This window comes from Neovison vison, chromosome 3, assembly GCF_020171115.1.
Source record: "Neovison vison isolate M4711 chromosome 3, ASM_NN_V1, whole genome shotgun sequence".
NCBI classification, from domain to species: Eukaryota; Metazoa; Chordata; class Mammalia; order Carnivora; family Mustelidae; genus Neogale; species Neogale vison.
Genome location: NC_058093.1, coordinates 214,871,457 through 214,897,600, shown reverse-complemented (window position 1 = coordinate 214,897,600; position 26,144 = coordinate 214,871,457). Strand labels below are relative to the sequence as shown.

At 51.4% G+C, this 26,144-nt stretch overlaps 2 protein-coding genes across 2 annotated transcripts in view; one reads left to right on the top strand and one right to left on the bottom strand.

Moving 5' to 3' along the window:
* Positions 1-8,428, top strand: part of GNAZ (G protein subunit alpha z) — a 52,227-nt gene extending 43,799 nt beyond the window's left edge. The window contains exon 3 of the mRNA XM_044243834.1: positions 7,292-8,428. Within this exon, the coding sequence (XP_044099769.1) occupies positions 7,292-7,636 (345 nt within the window). The 3' untranslated portion in view covers positions 7,637-8,428. The remainder of the gene's footprint in view (positions 1-7,291) is intronic.
* The window catches only part of RSPH14 (radial spoke head 14 homolog), a 77,644-nt gene extending 54,392 nt beyond the window's left edge, over positions 1-23,252 (bottom strand). The window contains exons 1-4 of the mRNA XM_044243836.1: positions 23,220-23,252; positions 20,961-21,218; positions 19,785-19,887; positions 17,088-17,206 (exon numbers count right to left, since the gene is read on the bottom strand). Of these exons, the coding sequence (XP_044099771.1) occupies positions 17,088-17,206; positions 19,785-19,887; positions 20,961-21,159 (421 nt within the window). The 5' untranslated portion in view covers positions 21,160-21,218; positions 23,220-23,252. The remainder of the gene's footprint in view (positions 1-17,087; positions 17,207-19,784; positions 19,888-20,960; positions 21,219-23,219) is intronic.
* Positions 23,253-26,144: the final 2,892 nt, after the last annotated feature.

Below are 26,144 nucleotides of genomic sequence, written 5' to 3'. Positions count from 1 at the left end.
AGCGGGCCCAGGCCTCCTGGGGGCCCCACAGGGAGCAAGGAGCAGAGCCCACACAGCCTGCCTTTTCCTAGAATAGGATAGTAGGGGACCCATGTGATGTTAACAGGCCAGCAGAGGTGGCTGAGCAACTGCATCGGGTCAGGCACACCTGGACAGGTGCCACATGCCTGTGCCAGATGGGGACTCAAGGCCCAAGAGGTAGCTAGAGGACCCAGGCCCCATACAAATGACAAAAACCAGGAGTGTGAGTCTTTGTGTACATTTTCTCCATTAAAAGCCAGCACCCTTTGTGAAGCTGGTATCCCTGCCTTCGCCTCACAGATACGGGGCTGGGGCGCCAAGAAGCAGGCATTTTGCCCAGAGTGACACAGTCTAGAGGCAGTCTGTGCAAGACATCTCAGAGCAGGTAAGGGCCAGAAACAGGGAGTCACATAAAGGCAGGGGCTGGGAGAAGGATGGGAACACCCAGATCATGCAGAGCCAGTGTGCCCCATGAGGGGTTCCTGATTTTGCCCCAGGAGCTCAGTCAAGAAATTTGAGGACAGAGAGGGTTTCAGAGCATGCTCATGCCCCTTCCCCATAGCTTGGCCCTCCATCCAGGGGTGGTCAGTGAGTCACCACAAATAGGACCTGTGTCCTAACAGAACACCTGTGGTGGCCTATGAGGAGAAAACAGGAAGGACCCTGCCCTCTGGGCACACTGAGCAACAGGTGTCTTTCAAAGGAGGTGCGATGGATGGAGGTCTTTCTCTCGCCTGCCTGCCCAGAGTTCGGTGCTGCCGGAAAGTGACATGTACATTACTGTACAGGTTTGTTAGGCTTATGGTAAAGAGACACTGAAGGGTCCCCAGCTCCACAACCAGGCCACCGCCCCTAGTGTGCCCCAAAGGCGTCTAAAGTTGCAGATACGCCGCACCCCAGACTGCATACTCTTACAGGTTGTGGAAGCAAGCTGCATGAGGCTCGGGAAGCTGGTACAGGCTTTGGCAGGAGGAAGGAGGGTTGTAGACTGAAATGAGCCCCTAAGAAGGACAGATTAGAAAGACCCACAGCAGGCTGGTAGCCTGGGAGTCATTAGCCAGCTGCCTTACCTGTTCCCCTACCTTTCTTTAGAAACTACAGTGCCTTGGGAGGGCTGAGCAGTGCTCCCCCCAGTCATGGAGGGAGCCAGAATTCACTCAGAGAGGGACCCAAGAACCATGGCCTGGAGGACACCGGCTGGTCCCTCTCCCTCAGGCAGGCCAGTGAACTCTCAAATCAGTGGGAGTCAGACATGCTAGAAGAGGCCGTGCAGGAAACATCTGGACCAACCCCTTTGCCTGTTGTGGGGCCCATTCCACTCATTTACAAAGTGCAAGGGCTGTCCTTGAGTGTCCGTGCTTGGGTTCAAGGCTGGGTCTCTGAAGCAGCCCTCTGCCACCCAGCCAGCATGCAAGGAAACCAAAGGCAGCCCTGCCATGTCATAGCTCCTGGGCTTGACCTATCAAATCGGGGAGCAGTGGTCACTAGAGGTGCTCCGCCTGGCACCTGGGGCTGTCCTGTGCACCACTAAAAAGCTAAGGGAACCTCCTGTGAGGAACTAAGCCCCACGCCAGTGAGCACAGGGCCCGGTGGCCGTCGCATCTCCAGGCTGAATAGTCACAGGAGGCGCCCTGAGGAACCAAGTGAGAATAGAGGTGCTGCAGGGCCCCGGAACCTGTCGGGCTGGCTGGCTGAGCCCAGGTCTGCAGAGAGGCCTCTCTCCCTCCAGCCCATGGAGCTGTTCCTGCACTGGGACCCATGGTATCCCAGAGCAGCTCTGTGTGGGCAGTGCAGGGAGGGGGCCTGCTGCCAAGAGCTGAGAGGAGATGACAGACCCCCTGTGCCAGGGCAAGGGTAGTGAGTGGCATGGGAGAGCACCCACAGGGCAACAGCGGCCTCACACCAGCACCTTCCTTTCTCCTCGCAGTGGTCCTGACATTGAATGCCATGACCATCCTATTTTGTACATTTTGTACATGAGGAAACTGAGGCCCAGAGAAGAGAAACGACTTATTCAAGGCTCATCAAAAACTGATGGTGACAGCAAACACCAGGCCTCTGGCCCCAGACCCTGTGCTTATAACCAGGGACGGGGATAGCACTTTTGTGACACCAGGAGAGCCTTCGTAGAGAATCAGAACTGAGGGGCAGCATTCCCCTCACCAAATGCAGGCTCCCTTTCGCACCCCAGCTCACCCTGGCCATGGGTGTCAAAATGAAGCTGGTCCGCTCCAGGCCACCAGAGGTGCTGAGAGTAGCCATATGCCAGGTGAAGGCCTCTGCTGCCAAGTTCAACACTAAGCAAAGACTCCACACTCACAGGCCAGAAAGCTCCTTAGAAACAGGTCATTAGGGGCACCTGGGTGGCTCAGTCAGTTGAGCATCTGCCTGCGACTTGGGCTGTGATCCTGGGGTCCTGGAATTGAGCCCCATGTCAGGCTCCCTGCTCATCGGGGAATCTGCTTCTCCCTCTCCCCTTCCCCCTCCCACTGGCTGTGCCTTCTCTCTCTCTTTCTGTCTCAAATAAATAAAACCTCAAAGTTGGAGGGGCACCTGGGTGGCTCGATTGTTAAGCATCTGCCTTTGGCTCAGGTCATGATCCCAGGGTCCTGGGATTGAGCCCCACACTGGGCTTCCTGCTCAGTGGGAAGCCTGCTTCTCCTCCCACTCACCCCTCCTGCTTATGTTCCCTCTGTCACTGTCTCTCTCTCTCTCTCTCTCTCCTTGTCAAATAAATAAAAATCTTTAAAAAAAAAAAAAAAAAAAAAAAAAAAGAAAGAAAGAAAGGAAAGGAACAGGTCATTACATTAGGTCCTGCCCAGTGACATCCACAGGCCACCTGAGGGAAAGCCTATTCAGTGGCACTGAGTGTATTTGGACCTGTCTGAATAGTTGTGGGTTTTTTTGTTTTTTTTGTTTTTGTTTTTGTTTTTGTTTTTTGCAAATAGCCAAGAAATGACTTCTTTACCACTCCAGGGACAACATCCAGCCACCCAGCTGCCCTCGACTGTCTGACATGGTTTATTACAGATCACTGATTTCTCACCGTTGGGTTGAGATTCCCACCATTGCCCACACTTCTGATAGGAATTGTCTATTCCATGTATTTATATGAATGAACGTGCAGACAAACCCCAGACTCTTAGAAAGGGCCATCTTGCTGGTGAGCAGGCCCTGGAGAGAGCTGGCTGGGTATCAGAGCCCCAGGCTGGCACTGCTGGGTGGGTGTGCTTTCTTCTAGGGGAGCCACCTATGACCACTGCTTTGCTGGCAGCTAGAGTGGTAAAGGCAAGGAGGGCTTCTTGCTGGAAGAGAACCAGTTGGGGCGCCTGGGTGGCTCGGTGGGTTAAGCTGCTGCCTTCGGCTCAGGTCATGATCCCAGGGTCCTGGGATCGAGTCCCGCATCGGGCTCTCTGCTGAGCGGAGAGCCTGCTTTCCTCTCTCTCTCTCTCTGCCTGCCTCTCTGCCTACTTGTGATCTCTGTCTGTCAAATAAATAAATAAATAATCTTAAAAAAAAAAAAAAAAAAAAAAGGAAGAGAACATGTTGGTAGAGACACATGGCTCTTAGCCGAGCCCTGGGAGTAGGCCTTTCCAAGCCTTCATCTCCCAATGTGTAAAATGGGTAGCACCCCTGTTTGCAGCACAGACATGCCCTGCAGGCTTCTCAGATTCGGGGTGCAAGAGGATGTTTGTATCAGGCTAACAGAAGTTTCACAGGACAAGAGGGTGATGTGCTAGCAATGATTCCAAAGCTGCCCCTGGCTTCATTTGCCCTAGGGGCCCAGCAGCCCAGACTGCATAAGGATCGTGCCCAACCCTGGCTTACCACCTTTGGGGCCCTCAGCAACAGCTAATGACACCAAGTGGGCAGAGTCACAAGGGAACTGGGTGGCAGGGGGAACCCCATCCAGGCCAAGGAGGAGAAGAATGGGGCCATAGCTGGTGTCCAGACCAAGGGCCGGGGGGTTGGGGAATGGGCAGGAGAGGCCCTAAAGACCAGACTGAGGGGCTGGGACTTTATCCTGGTACAGGGTGCATAGCCAGACATGTGCTGCAGGAAGGTGAACAGGGGTATGGGGGTGGGAGAAGTCAGGGGAGCTTCTGGGAAGAAGGGGCCTACAGGTCAGCTGCAGAGGGTGAATGGAACATGGAGAAAGGAGGAAGGAAGACGCAGAGGTGGGGCGGAGAGGTGAACCCATGGCACTCATTATCCCAAACTCACACTCATGTAGTTTCAAGAGTTACTGCCCAAAACATCATGTTCCTTTTACAGTGCTCTGTGCTTTGAGGTATCAGGACACTGCTCTGCCCACTTGGGATGCAGAAATGCACGTGTCACAGTGACAGTAGCACCATGGGCTCTGAGTCCCCAGGGGTAGCCCCAGGGCCCCACCCTTCCCACGTACCATCTCCTGGCTTTGCCCCCACCCCCAACAGAGGAGCCTGGTGCAGCGGCAACACAGGTGTAGGCCACGAGCACCGAGGGAGCAGTAGGGGGTACAGGTGGAGCAAAGCATTTAGCCCAGTGCTTCCTAAGCTCTGAAGCTCGTGTATGTTTCCACAAGCCGGTCTCTGGTCAGTGTGTCCCCCAGGCAGTGTGGAATCCCACCTGGCAGCACTCGCACAGCCACAGTGTCTACACAGACAGATTTTGTGGTTATTCTTTGATGCCCATCATCCCCCAGGTGTGTAAATAATGGCCAGTGTGGTTACCTGTGGTTTGTCCCAAGGAAGAGAGAGCAGCAGGAAACCTGAGCCCCCAGATGCCAGGGAATCGAGCAGAGCCCCAGGATGGGGCAAGGGCCCCACGTGAGGGAGCCTCCTGTTCTGTGGTCCTAGGCAGTAGCGATCCTCTCAGCATTTTGCGAGGCACTACCAAGGGCATGACTGCCTGTAAGGAAGTGCCTGAGTTCCCAGATTCCCAAGTAAGGAACGTGAGGCTTGGAGAGATGTCTAGGGTCCAAAAGCTTGCCAAGAGGTGTCAGTCAGGTGGAGGTTCATGTGGGACAGGAAGGACTGGTCAGTTGGGGCTGAAGTTAGGATCCCGGGCTGTGTGCTGAGCAGAAAGAGTGGCTGAGGTGGCTGTGGGGTAGGAGGGGTCATGTGGCCGTTAACTGTCCCAGTGCCACAGAGGGCCTGCCCTCAAGGGACCAACCAGCAGAGGCCTCAGTGTGAACTCTGGCTAGCACATATGCATTATTTCAGCATGTTGGGGATGCCCTCCTGCCCCTCCACTGCCTGGACTCCACAGCCTGCCCAGAGCTGCTGGGCTCAGACCCGGTATAAGAGCGCCCCTGGCTTTCACCCCCAGGGACCCAGCAGATACCCATTCTAGGACCCTGGCCATGTCCTGACTCCTCTGCCTGGCTCCCAACCCGTGAACCCCAATTCAACACCCAGGGCCCAGCCCTTGGGGACTGGCCTGCTAGGTTCCACCTGCTGGTGGCCAACCCATCCCCCACACCCCAAGTCCTAGACCTCTGTCTGGGCTCTATCACCTGGCATGAGAGCTGGGACCTGTCACCAGCCCTTAGGGCATGCTCAGCCAGTGTTTGCTCAATGAATTAATGCATGCGTGCTAACGACTCCATCTGTTATTTATCTGATGCGAAATTTGGGGTCAGAAGCACAGGCCCTGATTATGACATCATTCCTAAGAGAATTGATAGCTCTGTTAGGCTTTACAATGTGGCTTCCAAGAATCCATTAGAGCTAATTACTCCCCAGTAGAATGTGACATTCCTAGACCACCACTTATCTCACATTTGGGAACATTGTGGGGCTCCTCCAGGCACTTGCTGGGGCTGGGGTTCCTTTATCTTGTTTCTACAGAAAGGTCACCGCCCCCCCCTTTTTCCCAAGACCCCAAACCACTCACTTTCCAGAGTTTCTGGTATTCCTGAGCTCATTCTAAACAAGGCACAAGATCAGTTTTGGAAAATAGGAACTCCAAGGTGTCTATGGAATCCCAGGGCAGCCTCTCTGAGGTGGGAGAGTCATGACAAGTACCTCTGAGCTTCCTCTCCCCACTCGAGCTGGTTCCCTCTCAGCACTGGTGCTGTTCCATTATGTACCTCAGACAGTTCCAAATCTCCAGGAGAGTAGGGTTTCACTGAGGCATCCTCCTGGACACCCCCATCTGGGGTGACCTCACTTAGGCTAACAGCACTGCCCATCCATGCTGCAGTTAGCCTTAGCTCCTGGCCGTGGAACTTGGAGCACATTTCCCGTCTCCCCAAGCCTAAGTTTCTTCATCTGTAAAATGGGAATAGGAAGGTGCAAGGTCTGAACCAGCTGGCATGCTGTGGCCACACCATCAGCACCAGCTGTGGCTTCCTTCCTCATTCCCAAACGACTGGTGATACAATCTGGTCAGAGAGTCCTGAAATCCGACACCTCAGATCTAAACTAAACCAGTTCCGGGCTTTGTTTGGACATTTGGCTTGTTCATTTTATTTTGAAATGAAGGGTAGCTTTTGCCATAGTAACTCACCAGCAGTCCTTTTAGAAGCTAGAGTCATCGGTTCTCTGTGGAAACGGTGGGTTTGGGAGTCACACAGATGTGTTATGTTCCTTAAAAACTCAGTTACTACAACCCATTTAAGGTCCTGAGACGGGGGTAAATAAGAGCCAGTGCCACTGGGGTCACTGAGCCTCCTGGGCCACTTCCCTCACATAAGCCCAAGATCCTGGCAGGGGCAGAGGGGACTGAGCCTTCCCCAGCTCTCTAGATCGGAGCCTTTGGTTTAGAAGCACAGGCTCTCCACTCACAGATCTGGCTGAGGACTGACGGTGCCATGTGACAGCCCTGAGGCTTGGAGGATGGGCCAGAGCTGCTGGCTGGGCAGAAGGCTGGCCACACTCAGGGTGAGGGAGACGTGATGGCAGCTCGGGCGCGTTGAGCTAGCACAGGATAGCAGGAGATGAGGCCCTCAGCTGTGAGTACGGAGTTGCCCGGGTCCCTGTGGCCAACGGACGCTGTGCAGCAGCCCCAGGCCGCAGAGGAGGGTCTGATGAAGCAGAACATCCCCTTACAAAGACATGTCAGGGTGCCGCAGGTGGGACCAGCCCCCCAGAGCCTGTAGGAGGCAGGCAAAGACAGACTTGGCCTGGCAGAGGAAGGACTTCCCACCAGGAGGGTGGTATTTCCGGGGCCAGTGCCGGACTGGGAGAGCCTGCCACAGGGGGCTTCCTCCCATCAGGGCCGCCGGCCTAGAGCCTTTCCATGCTGCATCCCCTGATTAACGCCAGCATTTTCCTGCCCACAGAGTCGGATGGCAGAGAGCCTGCGCCTTTTTGACTCCATCTGTAACAACAACTGGTTCATCAACACCTCACTCATCCTCTTCCTGAACAAGAAGGACCTGCTGGCGGAGAAGATCCGGCGAATTCCGCTCACCATCTGCTTCCCGGAGTACAAGGGCCAGAACACCTACGAGGAGGCCGCTGTCTACATCCAGCGGCAGTTCGAGGACCTGAACCGCAACAAGGAGACCAAGGAGATCTACTCCCACTTCACCTGTGCCACCGACACCAGTAACATCCAGTTTGTCTTTGATGCGGTGACAGACGTCATCATACAGAACAATCTCAAGTACATAGGCCTTTGCTGAGGAGCCGGGCTGGCCAGTTTGCCTGTGGCAAAACCCCTGGGGTGTCACACACCCCCACTCGTGCTAGGGAGACGCAGCCCAGGGGCAGAAAAAGGGGGAGGCCTGATGAATGTCCCCTCCGCCCCTCCACCTCCTTGGCCCCCACGTTTCCGCAAACATAAATATATATGGATAGATTGCTAGGTAGGTAGACACACACACACATGCGCACACACACAGTCTGGAGATGGCCAAGTTCCCCAAAGTGTTGGAGCCTCTTGAAGACTTAAGCAGCTGTCACCAAGTTCACTACAAGCCCTTCCTGCCCCTTCACCTTGCCTTCCCCAGTCGGCCCCACTCTGCATGGGGGGGGGTTGTCCCTGTGGGACTAGGAGGAGAGGCACCTGGGTCATCTGGAGGAACACCAGGTCTGCCCAAGCTTCGGATTGGGGACCTTGCTACTGACCGGAAGGGAGGACGAGAGCAGGGTCCGTGCGCCTTCCCTGGTGGCCACGCCTACTGCTGGCCTGCTCTGTACCATGTTGGTTCTGGAACCAGGGTGCGAGGCCAGATGACACCACTAACCAGACCTCTAGCCACTCACAGCTCTTTTTAAACAGCTTCAGAATATGCAGCAAAAATCCACACAATAACAGGAGTGGCACGATTTGTTTCGAACTCGGCCAGCTGGATTCCAGCTTTTCTTCTACCAGTCTGATGTTTTATAAATCAAACCCTGGTTTTTCTTCTCTGACATCTTTTTTTTTTTTCCAAATCTCGTGGTGTTTCGCAGAAATATGGAAAATTTCAAATGCAGTTGAGTATTCTTTTTTAAAATGCAGATTTCCAAAACATATTTTTTTTCAGGTGGTCCTTTTTGTGTCTGGCTTGCTGATTGTAAAAGTTGTTACCTGGATGAGCCTGTCCCTCTGCTCCCGAGCGACACTGGGGCTGACGGCCACCCTGTGGCAGCCTTGTAGGGCCGCGTTGTACATAAGCCCATGCAGCGTCCTCCTGTTTCCGGTGCGGTTTCTGCTTCGTTTTTATTTCAGAAAATAAACGTGATGTATTTCAAGGAGGTTCTTCACCGAGGAGCGAACAAACAGTAGCTAAATGTCTTGGTGTTTAAAGAGTAAATTATTCGTGGCTTTGCAAGTGGAGGAAGGGGAAGCGAGAGATGGGGCCCCAGCCCCTGCATGCCCTACACCCGAGATGGGCCGAGAGCTACTTCGACTCCTGTGAAGGCTCAGCCGGCGTTGTAGCCTGAGGGAGGCCCTGCTGGGACCTTGCACTCTGGCCCTGCCTGTCCCAGGGCCTGTGGCACCTGCCACCATGAAAGGACCTTAGCCCAGGGCTGCATGTAAATATGAAACCCCTGCCATCAAGAGGGAAGGCACCGCCAGAGCCCTTGCCAAACCTCCTTTTCTCTCAGCCTCTGTTCAGTATCCGTATGTCCAAGGTCAGTGTGTAGGATCACAGCCAAGGACTTTAAGAGATGTACGGAGGGAAAGAGGAGCTGGTGATTGTATGAAAGTTAAAGATTGTCTACTTTAAGAAAATAAAATAACCTGAATGAGCTGAGCCTCGTGCTGCCGTGCTGTGAGTGTGAGCGGCTGACCTGTGGGACAGTGTCCGGAGACACCATCCAGGTCCAGCTTGCATTTTCCTCTCCCCTGATCCACACATTCAGGCACAATCACTTTGAAATGAACATCAAGAATAAACAAGCTCGGGATGCCTGGGTGGCTAAGTTGGTTAAACGACTGCCTTCGGCTCAGACCATGATCCTGGAGTCCTGGGATCAAGTTCCGCATTGAGCTCCTTGCTCAGTGAGGAGCCTGCTTCTCCCTCTGACCCTGCCCCTTCTCATGCTCTCTCTCTCACTCTCTCTCAAGTAAATAAATAAAATCTTAAAAAAAAAAAAAAAAGAATAAACAACCTCAAGTGAGGAAAGAAAGTGTAAGAAAAGGGAGCCCTGCCAGGCCCGTGTGTCTGGAGGGGCTGAGGTTTGGGGGTGATGATGGCTCTAAGACCCCCGCACAGCACTGCCCCAGGCTGCAGCATCCCCCAGAACCCTCCCAGCCTAAAGACCCCTCTGCCAGAGTACAGGAGGCGGACAGCCTGGAGGGTGCCAATAATGCCCAACCATGAGGGTGGGGTCCTGCAGGGGGTGAGGAGGAGGGGTCCCTCACCATCTCCCCATCTGCTGACACTGACTTGTGTGGTTAGGGGCATCTCCATGTACTGGAGAGCACTAATTAGGAGTCGAGTATGTTTGTTCACCCTGTACCAAGTACCTTACACATTATTTTAACACCTGTACCACATAGCAGGTTGTTAGCTGTGACCCGTTTTACAGATGAGAAAAGGTGCTCAAGTCAAGGTCAGGGACTGGTGGAGCAGAGAGGTGTTTCCCACAGCCTAGCCCTACTCCTGATCACTCTGCACCCAGACAGCATCCCACAGGGAAGCGCAGAGCCACTCTGTACCTCCTCCTCAAATCCGGGACCTACACAAAGCTCTGAGTGAGGACCAGCAGGTGGGGAGATACACATTACAGGGACACAAGTACAGATCAGGCTCTCTCCCTTCCCCACCCCGGGCCCTCATGGGGATTCCCTTCACACCCTCCCACATCACCAAACAGCAAAAACCCAAGGGGACTTTTGTATAAGAAGAAATAGCGTAATCTTGGGGACTTATTTTATGCTTTTAATGCCAACTGTGAAAAAAGCAGTAATTTCACCATGAGCATCCTTCACCCAAAAATACATAGCTAGAAGGAAAATAGGATTCTGCCTTCCCTCCTGATGTGCTCAGGGGTGGGAGGTGGCTTCCCTGGGCCAGTGCTCCCAGTTCCCAGAGTCCAGTCAGCCGACTCTCCCAGGGCCCCATCTCCACTGCAATCTGTCTGCACTGCATTTTTTTTTCCTTTTACACCTCTGTGATCTGCTACATGAACTGCCCCTCCCTGCCTCATTTCACTGACCCCTCCGACAAGTATGTTTCCCATCCTCTCCACTTCCACGACATTTCGGAGACCAAGTGCCTTTCATTTCATGTCGTACGTTGTCTATTTTTATTGAAGTGTATTCGGCATTCCATCCTTTTAGTTTGAGGTATTCCCCTTAGTGATTCAGTACTTCAATATGTGTTATGAAATGATCCACATGAGAAGTCTAGTCACCCTCTGTCTGTGCTGGTTCTTCTCTGGTGGGCCTGCAACATCCCCCTTTTTCTCTGCTCATGATCCAAGTATGTCCTCCCCATGCTCAAGTCCAAGATGGCCCATCTCTTGGGACCCAACCTGCTGGATGTTTGATGTCCCCTCCCTCCCACATTCCCCTGCATGAAGTACCCATGCCAGGGCAAGGTGGGAATGGGCTCTGGCCCACCTTCTTCCTCCACTGTGCCCAGACCATACCCAGTATGGAGAAGTCACCTGCTAAGCTAAAGGTCCAGGAAAGGTCCACCATAAGTCAGAGGGAAATGAGCTCTGGGACCAGCAGCAGAGGGGTCGGCCAGAGGAGGCCAGAGTTGGCAGGAGGGCTAGCCTAAGAGGAGAGGTCTATCCTGTGCAGGAGGAGCTGGCCCAGCCTCGCCATCTGCAGGTGACTAACAACAGCCCAGGTCCCACGATGCAGCCAAAGACTCCCTCTCCTAGGGCACACCTACCACGTGGGCTCTGGGGGAATCGCCATCTGCCCCTATAGCTCTTGTGGTCACCTGAGACAGAGCAATGGGTCACTGACAATAATCCCAGCTCTCCTTGGTGACTGCTCACCGCATGGCTCTGGGCTGAACCTGGTATGCAGTCACCTGATTCAATCCTCCTCAGCTCCTGAGAAGCCAAGATTACTGGCTCTGTATTATAGAGGGAAAGGCAGAGACCTGGAGGGGGGGATGACTTCCCAGCATCACACAGTGTATCAAGTGACCTGACCAGGCCTGGGTCCCCAGGGCCAGTGCTCCATCTGTCCACCCTCCCTGGAGCCCATGCAAGGCCCTGGCCATCTAGGACAAATGGGTATGGGGTGAGGGTCTGCTGCCTCAGGGGCAAGTGCCGGGAAGGGCTACAGTCCCCCATGAGGATGAGGGGGCCCCACCAAGGCTGGACGGCACCCTGGGCGCTCGCCTAAGAGATAAGCTGGGTGAGGGGTTTCAGTGCTGATGTAGGTCCAAGGCCAGGGGCCAGCTGCTTCTGCCCTGCACAGTCACCAGAAGGACTTGACCCGCTTTGTGTAATGAGCTGTCCTCAACTGCCTGGGAATATGAAAGCTTTGTGGAGAGGGCTGAGAGAGACTGTCTGCTTCAAGAGAGCCCAGAGGGATAGCTGCTGGGATGGTGACCTACCTTGACTGGGCCAGACAGGGAAAGGCTCTCCTGGCTGGAGAAGGCCAGTAGATGGGGAGGGTGAGAGGAGACAAGGCTTCAGGCAGGTGCACCAGGCTGGGAACCAGGTGGACACAGTCACCGTTTGGGGGCATCATCCTTTGCTAAGTCTGGGAAGGGAGCACAGACTGTCAGGCTGAGGACATGCTTAGGGCCGCCACACCCTGTCCTGAAGGCAGGTGAGAAAGGACAGGCCCACCCCTCTAAGGCAGCCAGCCCCCTCCCTGCATTCTGTGGTGTCAGAGCCAAGAGGAGCTGGGGTTGTTCCAGGCCACCTCCCCAGGCAGCCCCTGAAGAGAGAAAGGAGTGCAGCAGCTTATCTGCCCAAGACTGCCTGTCTGAGGCACACTGCAGAAAGGGGGAGAACACCGTGTTTTGCTTCTTCAGCAGACCCTCTCCCTAGGCTTCTGCCACTCCCACCCCTTCAGCTCCGAAGTCCCCCCACACCTCAAGATTCCCAAGATCGGAACTGCATCTGACAGCAAGCCCCGTCCCTCCCCAGGCCCACACTGCTCCTGTCTGAGGCTGAGGAGCCCGTCTCCACAGGAGAGGACTGAGCACAGCCTCTGGTGGGTGCTGGCCCCTGGGCAGGGAGGGGCACCTACTTTTACCCCCCACAGCCCCATGCAAGCCAAGGCTGTCTACAGTGTGTCAGAGACAGAACAGTCCCTGCACCGTGCTGCTGCCACAGCTGGGCCAGCAGCTCAGAGCTCGGTCCAGACTCACAGATGCACCCAGTCACCCTGGTTCCAGGCCACCATCAGAGGGCCCAAGGGGCCTGGGCCGTGGCCAGTGGGGCTGGTAGGGAGACACTTCTAGGGCCTGGTGCTATTCAGCTGCCTCCCAAAATCCAGTTACAGAAGAATCCTCGATTTTGACATCAGAGTTCTCTCCTGTAACGCCAGCCACAAAACAAGACCCATTTCTGCATGTAGTTAGCAGAAATGAGGGAGCCAACAGAGATTCCCCCAGAATTCCCAGCGGTTACCCAGGGCCCGCCTGGCAGGGAACCTGGGCTGGAGGCTTCTGCCTGGCGTTTGCCTCCATAATCCTGCTTTCCCTTCGCCTGACTTGCAGCACCCCAGGGCCTGAGAGGAGAGCCAGGCCAGGTCAGGCAGTCATCGGTCCTATGGCACCCCCTGCTGGTTACTATGGGAAACCTCAAAGCTCGCCAGATCCCTCCAGGCCCAAGGACTCAAGAGGGAGGACCTTCCCCCCTTCCCGTGCAGGTAGCTCATACTATGGAGGGACACGGACGGAGCAATTGAGGCAAAGTAGCTGGACCAGATCAAGGGCCCAACATGGTTGTTGAATTGATGAAGGAGAGAGGGAGCTAATTGCCACAAATAACTAAAAAATGATCCTTTAAAATATGGCATAAAGGGGATGCCTGGGTGGCTCAGTTGGTTGGGCAGTTGCCTTCGGCTCAGGTCATGATCCCAGCATCCTGGGATCGAGTCCCACACCGGGCTCCTTGCTTGGCAGGGAGCCTGCTTTCCCCTCTGCCTCCGCCTGCCATTTTGTCTGCCTCTGCTCCCTCTCTCTCTCTGATAAATAAATAAAATCTTAAAAAAAATATATGGCATAAAGGCTGCTAACACCAATATCTATTGAGTGCTGGGCACGCGGCTAGGTGCAGAGGATGCCTTTTGGTGTGGCAGCAGATAGAAAACCTGTACTGATGACCACCAGCCGGAGAGCCAGCTGAGCCCAAACTATGCCTCACACAGGCACCCAGACTCCCATGCCCCGTGATAAAGCCGAAACTACTGCCCAAGATCACACACTGGTTAAAAGTACACCCATGAAGAAGATGCACCCACCCCACCCTGAGACCCAGTGAGGACACCACCTGGGACACAGCCACACTGACCACACCAGAAGCCACAGTGCTCAGAGTCCCCCCAGGCAGACTTCTTGGGGCATCTGCCCTAGCCTATGTCTCTCTCTCCCCACCAACCACTGCTACACATCCCTCACCAGAGTGTCCCAGGCCTCCCTTGCAGGCACCTCACAATGAGCAGCATCTAAGGAAGGCTATGGTTCAGGGTGTGGCTTGCTCCTGGGGTCCATGGTAAGTCTTGTCCTAACAACGGCCCCCCTACTCTTTGCGATGTGCCCAGTGCTTGTGGCTTCCAGAACAATTTTGCGGGAAGGAGATAGAACCAGGCCCTCCCCACCAGAACACAGATTACCATAGAGTTTCTGTAGCTAAGACCAGACTGGCAAGGTCTAGACAAGAAGACCTGTAAACAACAAACAAACAAACAAAAATCCAGGCCAGGTACCTTCACTAGCTAAATGTGAAAAGCAAAACTCTTACACTTCTAGTACAAAATAGGGCAGAATATCTTCATGAGCACTGAACACACACACACACACATACACACAGAGGGAAAGACTGATAAAACCAACTACATCCAAATGGAAAACTGCTGGGCTAATGAACAAACAAACAGTGAAAAGCCATGCAACAGCCCAGGAAATGTCATTTGCAATGTGTGCACATAGCCAACGAAGGATTAGAATCCAGGATGAATGAAACGCTCCCTCAGATCAATAAGAAATAGAAAAACAACTCAACAGAATTCTCAGGCTCCAGGGAGGCACCTGGCAGGAGAGGCGAAGCCGGTGGCGCCAGGCAGAGGAAAGATGCCTCCTCTCCCAGCCACAGGGGACGGCAAAGCCATACAATAGTGCAACAGCACAGCATACCTAGAGGTTGCTGTTGAGGGTGCACAGCAGGCTATCTCCTGCCTGGAGGAGGGAGGGAGGGGAAGCAGTGGCAATATCTGGCCAAGCTGAAGGCCGTGCATCTCCCGCCTCCACAAGGATGCTGTCCTCCAGCAGAGGGCTTGGAGGGACTCCAGGAAAATCTGAGCAGGAACATTCGGGATCAGAAACAACCAGCCTTCCCCCCTGAGCCAACCAGGGGTAAGTGTATTGAATGTCAGCGTTACGTTCAAACAGCAGAAAGGTATGCAACAGTTAAAACAGTCAAACAGAGCCTGTGACATGGCATGGCTAAATCTCAAAACTATAACATTAGGTTAAGTGGCAAGGGGATGCATTCAACCAGATCCATTGGCATTGAGTTTTAAAACATGCGGGACGAGATCTCTGTATGACTACATCCTTGGTAATATATAAAGATGTGCATTAGGGATATAGTCAGAAATTACTGGGGGCTCCAGGGAAGGCAGAAGAAAAGGTGCTGGGTGGGGAGGTTCACAGGGTGCTTGGACTATTATTTAAAAAAAAAAAAAAACAAGCAAATGGGAAATACAGTGAAATGTTAAAACTTAACAAAGCTGTGATGGTACATGATGTTTACTCTCATTATCTCTGTATTTCTCTGAAGGCTTAAACAGATCGCAATAATTTAAGAGAGCTGGCTGGGAGCTCCACACCCCAAGAAGGAGCATTCCCGTGTGGTGAGCACAGGGCATTCATTCAGCTCAGCCCTGAGTGCCGGCGCTTCACAGACACCCCACTCTCCCAGTGGCCCTCAGTCATGGCCTCAAGAGAGAACCAGCCAAGGTGCGTTTGAGAAAGTTACATGTGCCAGCTCCCAGAGACAGATCCTGTTGGCCTGGGATAGGGCCAGGGATAAGTTCAGTCTTTCAAAAGACCACCAGAGGGTTCTGTGGTCTGGCCTAATGTGTTCCCTAACATCCAGTTTGGCCCAGCTGGAAGAAGTCTTACTTCCCGGATGGGCAGCAATCCTGGGTCCCCAAGGGCTCCACTCCTTTGCCCTACCTCACGGAACCTCATCCCATTAGTCAGTTCTCTCTGGGCCCTCAACTCAGCGAGAGCTCATGCATGGAGGTGAGTGTTTATGCCACGTTTCATGCAGGGCAATGTGCAACACGCTTGGCGAGCATCTTCTCACTTGCCCTCGCTTCCCCATCCAGAGGCAGGCAAGGAACCAGGGGAAGGGCAGAGAGAACCCCGGGCCATCTCAGTCCTGGGCTATGACACCTTTAACTTAAGTCACCCCCTTAAGGCCTTGATATCACTCCTCTCTGAATGAGTCCCCTGTTTAAAAAAAATGTGCATTGCACCACGTGACAGGGCGGACGTGAACCTGACACAAGTCTGTCACCCTGGACTCTGCATCTAAATCTAAGCAGAAACACTCAACCAAGGGGGACCTCAAGCCTGGTGGGGGAGGGGCAGGCTTCCTTTATTCCTTAAACATGCTATGGCACACTTCACAAATGAGGACATTTATAGGGCTATAATCATCAGGGAAACACAAATTAGAACCAAAATGAGACCAACCACCCACCCCCCCAAAATAGCTAAAATGAAGAGCCAGGAAAGATCAAGTGTGGGTGAGGATCGAGGGCGTGTGCTGCTGGTGGGAGTGCAAACTGGTGTAAGTATTTTAGAAAACCATCGGTGGTAGCTTCTAAAGCTGAACATAAAGCTGTCCTAGCCGCAGCAAGTCCCCTCCCAGGTATGTCTCAAAAGAAACGCCTCTCTACACCCATCAAAAGACACTCACGAGAATGTTTATGGACACTCTGTTCTTGGGAGCCATTCGCTAGAAACAATTCAAGTGTCTGTTGGCAACAAAGTGGGTAAAGAAACTAGTGTACTCATATAATGTGAATACCATAGTCCAGCGCAAATTGTCAAAAATCATACATGGATCTCTGCGATAAAACGCTGAGCACAGAGAAAGCTAGAAACCAGACATTACAGGATGAATGTTTCCACTTAGGTAAAATTTAAGAAAAGGCATAAAACAACCTATAGTTTCATGTACAGGAGATACTGTTTCCCTTTGGGTGAGGGGTAGTAACTGGTCTGGGGCACGTGGGAAGTTTTTAGAGTGGTGGCGATGCTCTAGAAATTTCTCAGTCTGTGTGGTGATTCCATGGCATGTTCACTTAGTACAACTTAATAAAACATTCATGTACAATTTGTGCCTTTTTGATATGTACGTTGTACCTTAGTAAAAGCATAACTTTTTTTTTTTTTAAACATGCTCTAGACTGTGACCTGCAGCATGGCGCATGAGTGACCCGGAGAGGAGACCGAGGGGCCACCTGAGTGCCCACAGAGAGCCTACCTGAGGGCAGCTGGGCCACGTGCTTCAACGCCAGGTGCAGATTCTCTCGGCAGGCTACCTGAGGGTCGTTCAGCAGGTAGGACAAGGCAAGGAGGACATCGTGCTCTAAAAAGCCCTCTCTGGGGAAAAGAATTCAGATTTAGACACAGTTAAGACCATGCTCAGAGAGGATCCAGTAAGACCAAGGAGGAAGTTGCCCACCCGCAACAGGCATGGACCACGTTCCTCTGGCTTCCAGGGAAAAGAGAAAGGCTAGAGGTGGGCAAGCCATTACACCAACCCTAGAGGCCATGAGAGCGGTGTGGCTTGTGTGCCAGTGGAAGGAACCACACGTTGGAATCACACAGCTCTGCCCCTTCCTTAGGTAGGACTCCAACTGCTCTGCGTGCCCCTGGATTCTTCCTTTCACTCTTGTGAGTGTCAGTCCTGTTATCTGTAAAATGGGGATGAGGCAGCAGAATCCCACAGCTGACCTACCCTGAACTTCAGGGACCCACCCACCAGGGCACACACCCACCAATGCTCCAGGCTCTGCAAACCCTGTCCCTCGAAGCCCCTGCCTCTCCCCCCACCCCCCGAGCTGAATGGGGGGCTTGCCAATAGCCAGGGGCTTGCCTCCAAGCCTATGTATGCCTGTTACACTGCTTGTGATAATTATATAAGTTAATTAACTATTAGATAAGCCAATTAGATGTGAGAAGAGGTTTGTTGGTTTGTTTTTGTGTGTTTTTTTTTTTTAATTTCCTTATGAAAACAAAGTTGATTGCTTTGGGAAGACTCAAAAGTGAGTCTCAAAAAAAAAAGTGAGATGACTATAAATTCTAAAAGGCTTTTACATGCAGATTACTCCATTAATGTCTTTGAGTTCTCTGCTCTATTGGAAAGAAACTCGAGCTGCAAATTAGATGATATTATAGGTGTGGTTTAAGCAAAAAAAGATGACAGGAAATATCAACCAGTGGGTCCACACCCAAGAAGAGGTCTGGGTGGCACACCAGGATTGGTGAATGCCGAATTATTTGTGTCTGGGATTAAAATGAACAGTTTAAAGGGAATGTACAATTTCTTCAATTGCTGGCTTTATGACTTCCTTTTTTTTTTTTTTAAATAACTAACTCACTGCTGGAGCCAAGCACATGTGGTGTGAGGGCTTCTGAGCTCATATCTCTCAGGGCTGAGCTCAGTGAGAACTCAGTGTGATGCCCTTGCCCACCCAGGACCTAACACAGGAAGTGCCCAACCAATCGTGCTCATGCCATTGTTGGCCAGGATTTAACCTACAGTGAGTTCTGAGTCATTCTGGGACAAGAAAATCCTAGCGGGGCACCCAAGTTGCAGGGGACTTCCCTGACTGCCCGTCATGAGAGGGCCTCTTCAGTCAATTCTGGTCCCCCACTCCCTGTCACTCCTGCTTTGTAAGGCTGGGGTGTTTGCCTTGAGGACATCTGCCTCCCTCACCCACAAGTGAGCTAGAGGTAGGCCAGGACAGCTAGGCCTCCTGGAAGGCCCTCCCATTTGTGGGCTGTTATACCGACAGACTCCTCAAGGTGACAAGACATCAAGCCCCGGGCTACTGCCCCCATCCTCTCTTCCTGTTGCTGCCTGTATGGGTACAAGAGGTACAAAAGTATCCACATGACCAGTTACTTAGAGCTTGCCAGGCTCCACAAGCTACTGGCTTTAAGTTACAGGCTCACCACAGAATTTAGGCAATCTCCAGAAATCAGCCTCTGTTACTTTGGGCCCTTTGCATTCTTCGTCTACTATGCTATGGTGGAGCAAGCCACGGTTTGGGAACCCTGGACCCTGGTATCTTGGATATCCTGGTATCTCCTCACACCTGGAGGTCGCAGTGGGAGGGATGGCAGCTGAAGGACAGTGCAGGCCAGGCCAGAGTAGGCCTTTGGTCAGTGATATTTGCTTCACTGCGTGTCACCCCATCCAACCCTGCCACCGTAGCTATGTCCAGGAATCCTCACCCCCCCCAACCTCCTACTGCCACGAAACAAACTGGCAGGCACCCCCACTAGGCTCACAAGTTCCTTGTACCTGCCCAAGCTCCAGGCACCTCTCCCCACAGTGTCTGTCAGCTCTTGTGGGTTAACCATTTAATGTCCACATCAGGTCAGAGAGAGAAAAGAGGAGTAGGAAGAATGAGAGGCTCTTCAGTCCTTGATGCTCGTAAGTATTAAAGCACTTGCCCTGGGTCTGTCTCAGCAGACATTTAACCCCCTGCCCCCACGAGCAGGTGCAGACGAGGACAATGAGGTACAGAGAACTTGGGGAGAGGTGGGACTGAGCAACCTTACATTTCGTGAGATGCCCTGACACCCCTGAAAGGATCTCCAGCTTCTGCAAAGGGGCATCTGTTGTTTACATCAAAGCAGCCAGACGATAGTGAGCACCCTGCCCTTGATTCCTTCTTTCTGGGTGCATGCACCCTGGGCAGCAGCACCTGGGCAGGGCTCCAGGGCTGTTTGTGATTCTCCGCGCTGTTTGCAGCACCAAGTAAAACTAGTCATCCCAGGTCAAGAGTGTGAACTAAACGGATATGGGAAAGCACCTCCACCCTCCCCTCAACACACACACAGACTGAGAGACAAAAATTCAGAGATTCAGGGTCATCCAAGGGCCTGCCACCCAGGGGAGGGGTATGGCTCACAAGCATGACATGGGTTTCCAGAGACAGCTGCCCACCTGCCCACGTTATGGGTCGCCATGATGTGGAGCACCTCGGTGGTCTTTATCCGCACCAAGTCATTGCTATCCTTCAGCAAAGCTTTCAGGCTCTCCAGGCAGCCTACAAGGCACAAAAATCTTTAAACACTTACCAGTCTCAGAAATCAACTCACCTGGAAGTCAACAAGTGAGCCAATGTTGGGCAACAAAAGACTACCGCTGCTTTGGGGGCTGAGGGAATAGTGTCAGTTGTGAAGTAGTTCCAACTCACCCAAGAGGTCTCTGTGTGCCAGAAAGGCTTGCACAGGGGACTGTGTTATCTAACCCCCTTCACGTTTCCAATCAATGTCTTGTGTCTTAGTCCACTGCAGGATTAAGAAAATGGCCTTCACATTTGGGGAGACTGAGGGTCAAATTCTCACCCCTGTCCCCAAGTGGTCATGTACCCTTGAATAGGTCACACCTAGGGATGCCAGGTTGTGTAAATAAAAATTCAGCTTTATTTATTGATCTACCAACCCTAGCCTTGTACCCCTCCTCTGAACCTCCAGTTTTCTTACGTCAGTTTTCTTATCTTCCCTCCCAAGGCAGGTGATATCTGAATGAAGATAACATAGGCAAAAAAAAGATAACATTGGCAGTGCACCTGGGTGGTGCTAGCCCAGAGTCAGGCTTATTAAACAGCAGCTCTTAGTACTGAAGTTCTACCCGGTGTCCTAGGCCCTGGTTCCAGGAACCACAGCCAAATCTGCAATCAACTGGCCCTTCAGTACTAAGGCTGGAGGGAGAAGCCACAATTCGTCCATCATGTGCCTCATCTGGGAAACGTGTGACCATGTCATGAAAATCACCTCAAGCCTTATTTTGATAATTAGCAGAGTGGGAACCAAGGGACATAGTTCCCAGATACATGTGTGGTTTTAGTAAGGGGCGAGCCTATCTTTTGTGACAGTCTCATGGATGAGATAGATAAACAGCACTCTTTGATGGATCTGTGGCCACCTGGTTGAGCCGTAGCAGAGGGGACAGACTTGTGGCTCTCAGTGGGATGCTGGTGTGTCTGAGCAAGGACGGACTGACAAACCCAGAGGGACACGGTGAAGGGGCTCGGTCACCTCAGCTCCTCCCACTTCTGGCCACTGTGTCTGTCCATCCAGACCCTGGTCATGGTCACCTGGGCTGTGACACACTCACCTATGTCGATGGCCACATAGACATGCTCAGGATCGTGCATGAGGTCACAAAGTGCCATGAGGGCTTTCTGCCTTGTCAGCAGGTCCTCCGACTGCAGCTCTTCGTTGAGCTTGGGCAGGGCCCGACAGCCATAGGCAATGGAGGCCTGGGCAGGGTTGATGTCAGGGGGCAGGTACATGGAGATCCGGGCATGGGCCATGCTTCCACGCCTGCAGAGGACAGCTCTCTAGCTCTCAAAACAAAAACACTGCAGAACCACTGATTAAGAGAAATCAAAAAGGTGTCATTATTACCACTGGGATTTAGAAGCTACTTCTCATTTGATCCTCGAAACTGTAAGGGCAGTCAGGTGGGTATCTTTACTTTCTTTCTTTCTTTCTTTCTTTCTTTCTTTCTTTCTTTCTTTCTTTTTTTTAAGATTTTATTTATTCGTTTGAGGGAGAGAGAGTGAGAGAGAGCAGGAGGAGAGGGAGAAGCAGACTCCCCGCAGAGCAGGAAGCCCGGTGAGGGGCTTGATCCCAGGACCCTGAGATCATGACCTGAGCCGAAGGCAGACAAACAACGGATTGAGCCACCCAGGCACCCCCTTTACTTTCATTTTATGGTTTAGCAAACTGAGGCTGAGAGCAATGAAGGAATCTGCTCAAGGTCACAGTAAAGGTAAATAGCAGCCCAAATTGCAAACTCCAGAGCTCTCCCATGCTTAATGAAAGAGGGACCACCAATGCTTTACAGGATGGTCCTTGGGTCAAAGGCACCAAAGAGACAAAACAAAACAAACCAGCAAACACGAATGTGGCCACCACAGATGGTGCTTATCTTACACCAGCATCATCTAGTATCTAACTCAACTACTCCAGGATTTGTGTTATCCCAATCTTACAAAGGAAGTAGTTGAGGTCTGAGGGTAGGAGATGGCTTCAGGTTATGGAACTGAGAAGGCCAGGAGCCAATGTTTAAATCAAGGTCTAGTTCATTCATCTATCAGGGACCCATATTCAGATGCTGCTTCTCCTTATTTTTTTTAAGTATTTTTTATTATGCCCAGTTAGCCACCGTATAGTATAGTATTCAGATTCTACTGACACATCCACAGAAGAAGGAATTAAGCTTAAAGTGTGACTGTAAGTGGTGTGGCTCAGTATAGCTGACCCTTGAACAATACAGGTGTGAAATGCATGGGTCCACTTACACATGGATTTTTTATAAAACGGTACTTTTTTTTTTTTTTAGTTTTTTTTTTAAGATTTTATTTGTTTATTTGACAGAGATCACAAGTAGGCAGAGAGGCAGGCAGGGGGGGGGGAAGCAGGCTCCCTGCTGAGCAGAGAGCCTGATGTGGGGCTCGATCCCAGGACCCTGAGATCATGACCTGAGCCGAAAGGCAGAGGCTCCAACCCACCGAGCCACCCAGTCGCCTCTAAAACGGTACTTTTTTTACACACTACACTTTGCACATATTTTTTACATAACTACTGAATGTATTCTCTCCCTGATACCCCTCTTAATAACATTTTTAAAAATCTAGCTTCCTTTATTGTAAGAATATAGTATAGTATACAATAAATAAAACATAACATACGTGGTCATGTACGGTGTATGTTATCGGTAAGGCTTCTGGTCAACAATGGGCTTAGTAATAGTTAAGGAGGGAGTCAAAAGTTATAAGTGGATTTTAGGTTGTGGGGGAAGGGTAGTGTTGGCACTCCTGACCCCTATGTTGTTCAAGGGTCAACTGTAATTAAGAACGGGGTCCAGACCTAGGCCGTGGGTGGCCCTTGACAAGTTACTTCTGTCTGTGTCTTTCTACTGCTGCAAAAGGAAAGTGATAAGAGCACCTCCTTCCTTCCCTGCCAGAGTGCACCTCCTTCCTTCCCTACCAAGGAGCCTGGCACAGCAGTCTCTGAATATGTCCTCTGTGGCTACTGTTACGGTGGTAGTGGTTCCTGCAATTAGTCCCAGTGACAGTCCCAGCCCTGTAGGAATGCTCAGCTTCGGTAAAGGAGGTGAGCCTGACTTTGATTCTGGGCACCAAGTGACCGCCCGGGGCAAGAGGAGAGGGGCCCTGGCTAGAAGGAATGTGGCCTTTTCTGGGCTCTCCGAGCTAGGAGTAGTGGGTGCTGGGGACAGGGTCCTGCCCTCTTCTAAGGAGCATGGGTTAGGGAGGTAAGAGGATGAGAGCCCGGTGTGAACAGGAAGAGGTGAATCTGGGGACCCACCCCCACCCCCGCCCCATCCCTCCGGCGGCCGCTGGCTCACCTGCCTCAGCCCGGGGTCCCGGAAGCCCTCGCCCGTTGCCAGGCGACCGGTTGCCAGGCTACCCCACAGCGCCGCAGCGCCCATCGCGCAGGCGCGAAGGGCCCCGGGGCCGGAACCAGCTGTAAAGTGCGAACAATGATGTTTTACAGGGTTACGGTGAAGAACAAAGGCGGCTCAGCTTTGTTCATGGTACAGAAGGGAAGCGAAGTGACTGTACTCTGAATTGAATCCTGCATGCCTTTAATCCTCAGAGTAAACTCGGGAAGTGATAACATCCAGTTTACCGACAAACAAACTGAAAGGTTCAGTAGCTTCCCCTAAATTACCCTGGTCTGATCCCTGAACTGTCTAGCCCTGGCTCATGCTCCTTGATCTGCAATCTGATTACCTGCTAATGACACAGATCAGACCCGCAGTGGAGCAAACACACTGCTGGCTGGAGCAATTGCTCTTGAAAGGAAGCCAGACCCATCCATCACCTGCATAAAACCGTCCCATGGCTTTCACCTGGTCTCAGGACACAGTCCAAACTCCTAGCCTGCTACTCAAGGCCCTAGGTCATGACCTCCTTCAGCCATGCTGGATTCTTTTAATTTCCCAAATGGTCAACTCTTTCCTGCCGGCTGAGATGCTTGTAACACTAACCACCTCTTTACCCTTCAAGACACAGCTCAGGGCGCCTGGGTGGCTCAGTGGGTTAAGCCACTGCCTTCGGCTCAGGTCATGATCTCGGGGTCCTGGGATCGAGTCCCGCATCGGGCTCTCTGCTCAGCGGGGAGCCTGCTTCCCTCTGTCTCCCTCTCTGCCTGCCTCTCTGTCTGCTTGTGATCTCTCTCTGTCAAATAAATAAATAAAATCTTAAAAAAAAAAAAAAAAAGACACAGCTCAGTGTACACTTCCTCCATGAATCCTGTTCTCTCCCCAACTCCAAAGTAGTAAATAACCCCATAATTTAATTAACCCACAGGCACAGTTCCTCCTCTAATTCTCTATTTCTGTTTCCCCCCAGCACACTCCAACTTCCCAGAGGATGGAGGCCTTGTCATTCCTGTTTACTTGCCTTTCCAGTGCCAGGAATTTACTAGAAATTTCAGTCAATGTAGCATAAATGAATGGTTAATAGACTTGAATCAAGTTTAATAATCTACAAAGCACTTTCACGAACTTGTGTGATCTTCACAAAGAACCTTGAAGTTGATAGTCACATCTGTTTTATAGCTGAGTAAACTGAGGCACAGGAAGAGGTAGAGCAACTCACATAAGTCCATCCCCTAAGCCTGCAGCCTTAGCACTGAAACTTAACTAACAAAGGCACCAGGTATTAGCCTCCAGCACAATTAGCTTTGGAATGAAGATCACTACTCTGATCTGTGTGCCCAGGATCCCATATTGTGATGGGGAGATCTGCCCCCTACTGTGGTTCTTCAAAGGACCTAGTTATAAAGGATCTCTAACCCAGAGCCTCCTAGCTTTTTTAGGAAGATGGTGTGGAGAGCGCTGGAGTAGGAGTCAGGAAATCTGGTTTTGAATTCTAGTTCTAACTCACTAGGCAAATTCTTTTTTGTGAGCCTTAGGTGCCTTGTCTGTGAAATTAGGGAGCCAAATTGAGTAGATACTCAAAGCTGGGAACCCTGGGCCTCTCAGAATCTGGTTAGAGTCCTTTTTTTTTTTTTTTTTTTTAATTACCCTTCAGTTTTATTATTTTTCAATCTCTTTTTGTTAACTTTTAAAGATACAAATAACATTATATAGGTATATATGTTAATTACAAAACATAAAAATATAATGTGTGAATTCACCACCAAGAACATTCTGAATGCCTGCATCCTCTTCCCCTATCCTATAGCCCATCTTCCTCTCCAAAGCTAACTACTCTCTCATTTTATGATTACAGTCTTACAAGTGCCTCTAGAGGCCATCTAGCCCATATGCCTCACTCTTCAAACAGAAACTAGCTTATAGGAGCTTATTCTGTGCCCAGGTCAGCTTTTAAACAGCCATTAATTACAGAAATTAATTTTATAAAATTAGCTCTAGAATCCAGGCATATGATATTCAGGCATCATTAGTTTCAGAACTATGCAGATTAAGTTTAATGAACAGTAGGCCACTGCAGGGGACTGGACTCCAATCAAAGGCCAATGGTGTAGCAAAAGTTCTTATGCCATGATTGCTGAGAGGAGAAGGTGTCTGTCGGAGAGACTTGAAGGAGGAAAGCACGCCAAAATACATCAAGGCTGACCTGGCAAGGCCAGAGATAGGGAGATGTTATTTATCATCTGTTTTCCAAATTGTTTATTTTCAATTGAGTTATTTATTGAATAAGCAATATATGCCCATAGAGGAAAATCTAGAAAGTATGAAAGTAAAATGTCTCCATCCCTCCTCAGTCCCCAGCCAACAGGTTGTCCTAACCTGTAACAACCACCACTGGTATCTTTACAGAGCTAAGCTAAGCTTATACAAGTAAATATGATTCATTTACTTTTTATTGTAGCAGCATACTTCAGGGTTCTCTACCTTCTTTTTAAAAATTTAATATTCATTCACTCCCTTAACATTCACTCAATGTCTGCTATGCCCAGGCACTGTTTAACCCATGTGTTACATGGGTGAAATAAACACAAACACCCCTGCTCTTGCTGCAGCCAGTGGGGGGAGATAGACAACCAACATAAACAACAGTTTTATAGTATGTTAGAAAATAGTAGGTGCCTGGGAGAAACAGAGAGGAATAAGGGGTTGGGAGGATGTTACAATTGTAAATAGGCTGCTTTGGGGAGGCCTCATCTAGTGGTGTTATCTGAGCAGATGTGAAGGGGAAGGAGGTGAGCAATGTGAAGATCTGGGGAAAAAAACATTCCAGGCTTAGAGAACAGCCAGTGCAAACACCCCGGTGCCTGATACGTTGCAGGAACAAGGAGG